The sequence below is a fragment of the Pseudomyrmex gracilis genome, unplaced genomic scaffold, assembly GCF_002006095.1.
Source record: "Pseudomyrmex gracilis isolate BER0280 unplaced genomic scaffold, ASM200609v1 scaffold_326, whole genome shotgun sequence".
In the NCBI taxonomy this organism is placed as follows: Eukaryota; Metazoa; Arthropoda; class Insecta; order Hymenoptera; family Formicidae; genus Pseudomyrmex; species Pseudomyrmex gracilis.
Genome location: NW_018020910.1, coordinates 63,331 through 69,330, shown reverse-complemented (window position 1 = coordinate 69,330; position 6,000 = coordinate 63,331). Strand labels below are relative to the sequence as shown.

The 6,000-nt window shown below is 35.7% G+C and overlaps 1 protein-coding gene and 1 non-coding gene across 4 annotated transcripts in view; both read right to left on the bottom strand.

Annotated features, from left to right (window-relative positions):
- LOC109860082 (serine/arginine repetitive matrix protein 2) overlaps positions 1-6,000 on the bottom strand; it is a 123,890-nt gene that overhangs the window by 57,154 nt on the left and 60,736 nt on the right. For all 3 annotated transcript variants that reach the window (XM_020438940.1, XM_020438941.1, XM_020438942.1), the window contains exons 5-6: positions 4,500-4,595; positions 1,073-1,109 (exon numbers count right to left, since the gene is read on the bottom strand). In XM_020438940.1, coding sequence (XP_020294529.1) covers positions 1,073-1,109; positions 4,500-4,595 — 133 coding nt within the window. The remainder of the gene's footprint in view (positions 1-1,072; positions 1,110-4,499; positions 4,596-6,000) is intronic.
- Positions 1,459-1,531, bottom strand: Trnas-gga. Its single transcript has one exon. It is a non-coding gene; the product is annotated as a tRNA-Ser (tRNA).

Here is a 6,000-nt window from a genome sequence, read left to right as displayed (position 1 = left end):
CTTTTTTTAAATATAACTTTTGATTGAGCGGTGTGCAAACGAAAAATCGAAGTGTGCCAAACTGTGCAAACAATGTGCAAACGATTGACATAAAAAAAGTTTTTTTTTTTTAATGTTGGGGGGCCAACTTCACGTGGGTAGTCGCACAAGCGAATAAATAACGCGTACATCGTGCGCTTAAACGGCTGAATGAACGAATGGTAGAGATTCAGTTGGTTGATTCACGAAATCGACGCGATCAACAAATTTTGCGCGAAATCTACAGGTTTTCGTTTTTTTTTGTTTGGTACGTTTGAATGTTCTCTCTCGTTTTTATTTTTATTTTTGTTTTTAATAAAAATGTATTTTTAAACGGATGTATGTATATACATATATCAGTATACATATACATATATCAGTATACATATCGCATCGACCCGTAAACTGCATATCGATACTACACGTGCAAATTATAGATGCGCCGATTAATATCTATCCGAGCGCGTGTGACTTAAAATAATCGTTTCGGACAATATTCGCAACGTCGTGTTTTAATCACCGACAAACTGGCAGCGGACAGTTTCCGGAAATTATGTCCGTCGCTGATGTTTAATCTTGTATTCTGTGTTCTGACACAACGCGTGTATTTTATCGCAAAAAATTGTGGTAAACGCTCAAATACTGGCACGAAAAGTTGGCAAGGAGGCAGCACCAGTGCGTTCACAGCGTGGCGTTAATAAAACTTGAGTTCATTAAAACGTAGCAAGCAGGACTTTGCTCGTCTGATTTAAAAAAATTGCAATACATAAATGATCCTGCAGTATATAAATAATTAAATATTCTCGCGGACTATTTTCTATGAGAACGAACAACATAAAGGACTATTTTATGCGTGATTGTACAGACGCCAAGAAACTGTTGCATGCGTATGTAAAAAATCGGTAAGAAGCATTTATATTATTTTTTTAAATAATATCACGATAAATACAAATGTGTTATTATTATAAATTCAAATTGTACTTTGTGTGAAACATACATGCTTTATGTACATAGACTTGCAAGTGTAAAAAACATAAATTATTTAGTTACTTACGAGGCTTTGGAGGCTCTGGCGGATTGACTTCTGTCAACTGCAAAAGAGAAACATTCTCATTTATAAATCGATATATAAATGTATACACGTCTATTAAAAAAATATTAACTAGTAGTACTATTCTACAGCATTTTAACAAAAAAAGTCTTTCAAACAAATAAATAATATATAAATAGTCGTGAAGAGCCGTTCGCTGGATGTTATGCGGAAAATGTGTCTATATATATATATATGTGCGTGTACACACATATAAACAAATTCACGTTTTCAAGTGTTTTTGAATTGAAATTTCAATTCATAAAATCATACAGGATGCTATACTCGCATCTCATGTATGAAGAACCCCGTATATCCCCCGAACTAATTTTAAAATATTGCGAAAAAAACACCTCAGCCAGGAGTCGAACCTGGAATCTCCGGCTTTCCGGGCCGTCGCCTTCCCTGTTAGGCCACCGAGGCACTTGGAGTCTTGTTTATTTAAACATTTTTTTTTGTAAAATTTACATTTGTAAAAGAAGTCTTGTTTATTTAAACATTTGTAAAAGTTACTATTCTTACATATGTCGACAAAATACTACTTATAATACTGCACTCACAGAAAAGTTATTTTTAAGAGTTCTTTGTGAATTCCTTTGATACCGAGAATCTTTCTCGCGGTGTATAATATAGAAATTTATCGCGCGGTTTGGCGGCTCTTTACGGCGCTCATTCTTGTAATCGCGATAAAAATAATATTCGAGAATCTCGACGGCATTCGCACAAAACTTCACGCAAAATAATCAACTTTGCGTATTATAACTCGCTGTGACTAAATTGATCTCTTCAAACATTATAAACACAGTAATGAACTCTAATAACAATAATGTTACTAAAAAGTAAATTGTTCTCACATAGTATATTATGAATTCAATATTATCAATCAGTAATAATTAATGGAAACCGCACGAAATATTAATCATTATTTCTATTGCCAAAATATATGCATATGCATATATGTGTGTGTGTATATACATATATACATATAATAATATAGAGAGAGAAATTATAATATCATAACATAAACTTTTCGTATTTCTCAACAATTATACAATAATAAAAGACATCTAGTTACTCGGTAAAAAAGAAATTATGTCATCTGCCTACGAAACGTCGGATAGATATTATTGTGTAACGATTCCTTTTATCTGCAAAAAAAGAGGAGCGAAATTGAACCGCAAACCGGGAATTCCACGTGCACATAATTTCGCGCGAACAACTCGGCGCTATTTCATTCCGCTAAGTCCGTGAGTAATTCTTGCGATGTTTAAACGCGCGCGGAAAAACGCCGGCGGCAATTTTGCATTCGGCCGTTATTACAATTTACTCGCGTTCGCGCGCAAAAAAGTTCCTGGGCGTAAAGATATGTACGACCGTCCGAATTAATCCACTTTTACGAGGGCCGATTTCGCTGCGTCTCTCGTCGCTGTGTTCTTTCTTTTTTCTACCCAGCATTTTATTGCGCGCTCTCTTTTCTACCAATTTTCCAAAATCTTTTACCAAATCCTCCGTAGTTTCGGCGATTGACGAAGAGGAAGAGCGAAAGTTCCTCGAAAATTTTCAGAAAGTTGATGTGAATAAATTATATAATTATATAATTATATGTAAAATTACATGTACATATGTGCACACACACGCGCGCGCTTTATATATATATAGTATATATATAAATCTCACTATAGCTATACCAATTGCAAATCACTTTTTACCTAATTAAATGTTTCTCACTATCTGACTGTTTACAATATTCGGTCACCAGAAAGAAAAATGTTTCTTATTTGTGCACACAAATGTTATTACATAATTACTTACCGATTAGAGAACTAAGCAAAAGGAAAGAGTGAATTGCAGCTGGATTAGTCGCAGTTTTAGTCGCGTAGCAACATCATTTTTTCAAGTGGTACGTTCAAGCAGCGAAGTTTTCAACATCGAAGTGAGTGTCATCGCGTAAGAAACGCTGCCATATATAACACACTCCGAATTAAAGCGATGCTTTTTCGACGCGCTCTTTTTTCTCTTTTTCTCTTTTGCTCTTTCGATGTCAACCTGCTCCCCAAACTACTATTCGTTCTGCGCGTTATGTATTCCGTCGCTGCGGAGCTTTTGAGAGCAGCGAACGCTTGATAAGTTGCCAAGTAGCACGGGGCCTCTAGCTCGAATTAATGCGATCCCGAGACGTTTCCCGTTCGGCCGACATTATTGTTCCAGAATTATTCAGCCGTTTGGTATTCAACGCTCTTGCGCTTGTCGTAACACTGTATGTTTCAATAACAGTAACCGATCGTGTTAATTCCGATCAATTAAACGCTCAATTAGACGAACGATAAAACATTCCGCAAACCGTCAGAACCAATAATTTCAATCGGCGGTAAGTAACCTATTATATTATATTATATTATTATTGTAATTTTTAATTATAAATATTCACGTTTTCCAAATATATTTACATACTAAAAGATGCAAACAAATTTAAACGGATAAGTTTTGACAAATAATTAAACCAATGCGCTATTTTCTATATAAATGACAATTCTAGAGCTGCAAATAATAAACATACAAACAGCTTTCTATATGCAGTGTTGCCATCGCAAATCTCTAGCGTTATCGTTCCAACTGAACACGCAAGATTCGCGCATCCACAAATTGTAAAATACAAATAAGACATTAGGAGGCAATGCTCTACCTCTCTACGATTGAACTAGCGTTGTATGTACATGTCGCCATATGCGTGACGTGACATGATGCTTGACATCGTGCTAAGTAACACGAAACGACGATAGTTCCGAGCCAAAATGCTTCACCAAAATCGATATTTTATAAATTATCATACGAAAGAGATAGAGAGAGAGAGAGAGAAACACTCGAAGTTAATCTCGCGTTTTGCATTCATCTTTTTTGGGAAAAATATGAGCGTTTTCGATATAGACGTTGACTTCTTTTCAAACACAATATTTTCTGATCATATCTGCTGTTATGCCAACAAAAGTATAATTTTGCTTGTTTTTTATTTATAACTTTATTTTTCTTTAGTTTAGTAATGTAAAACGTTTTATATATTTCTCCTTTAACCTTTACAAATATGTATTTTTCTTTTAATCTTTCTATAAATATATAAGTATATACAAATGACATCTCTATCTCTCTTTTTCTCTCTCTCTCTCTCTCTCTTTGTGTGTGTAGAAATTATTTGCATAAAAGAACTTTTTTTTCGATTAAAGTAACACACTTTACTTTTTTACAAAATAACAACAAAAGAGAATCAAAAGATAACTTTTTAGCAACAGTAAATATGAAAATGAATGTTTTCGATCAAAGTGTGTTTTATTTGCCATTTTGATTGGCAACACGTAAAAGTCAGTTACAAGAGGAATAAATGGATCGTGATTTTTACCTTCGCCAGATGAGTGTTGAAAGTGAACTTCGATTCCTGGTCCTTCCGCGGTGTTTGCGCGATCGCTGACACTGGTGCGAGCGGCACAGTCATTTCCTGTAAATCACAAAATAAATCGTGATTTTGCGATAGATAGTTTTCCTCAGAAATACAACTTCTCCCGACTTCGAGAAAATTAAATAAAAAATAGTATCAAAATTGTCACCGTAAGATCGTATTTATTTATTTTTAAATTAAATCTTTATTTTTTTACGCAAATAATGAGGGAAAATGTTGATGTGGCAACGTGTAAGAAAGAGATCCAAAAGTTTACAAGAATCAATTTTTCCGCGTAGTTCTCAAGCAGCAAAATAAGCTACAAGAGAAAAAAGCCGTCGCGATTCGACACAACACGTTTGCGTAATAGCGGAGTGCGCGCTCTACTGGGCCACGATTACGTCACTTTTCTGAGAGTAAAGTCTCGTCGGACGAATTCCATGCACGATTGTACGACGTATGCAACAAGCACCTAACATAACTGCGCATATAAAATGTGCCCGCGCGCGCACTAAAGCTAATAACACCCTTTGAGAATTTATGAACTCCGCGAAAGACGCGAAAAAATTCTTATTCTGTAATCAATTTTGATTGAACTTCAAATAGACGAGAATTTAAATTAAATAATTAAGCGTGCAACACACAAATTCTCCATACGTCTTCTCGACGTATGCGCGCGGCACTCAGACAGGTGTGTGTAACTACTTAAAAAACAAGCGAAGCTGGCCAACGCGTTGTCTCGGTGCAAACTCGCGAACAATACACCGATCCATCGAAGCAACGAGAGGCGCATTTCCACGAGCAAACGTCGTCGTTGTGACGCGCGAACCGATTCATTGACCCACGCCGCAAGGAGACAACCCCGTCAACGGAAAACAAAGAGCCAACGAGTTCTAGCAAAACCTCGCGACCAAGAGTGCTTATACTCTTATATGTATTCATACGATCGGCGTGCACTCAACGCTGACGCTCGCGAAAAATTAAGTTCTCAAAAAAGAAAAAAACCCGAAAAGAAAATCGTTGCAAAAAAATCGAAACAAAATTTGAAAATTGCAAGTTTTTTTTCCATGTTCACCTTACGTAATATTTAGTGGCTGTATTTATTGAAGTATCAAGCATGTAAGATCTCTTGAAGATCTATCTCACTTCTGAAGTAAAATTAACTTGTTAGATACACTGAGGGCAATTTTAAATAAAACTCGGCACTTTACTTCAATTGTTAAATAATATAGATATAAGTATAAATTTATTAATCATGGCACGTTACAAATAAACTCAAATATACTCTCGGCACGTTACACGAATTCTTCTACAAATCTTTACATATTCAAATCTTCGACCGATCTCGTCAACGACTCCAAAACGATTCTCTCTGCGTAATCGGCAAGTATCTCCAAAATCATGCACGATACAATAACATGTGTTCCTAGAGATGGCGCGATACGACCTCTCTCAAGGGAATTAC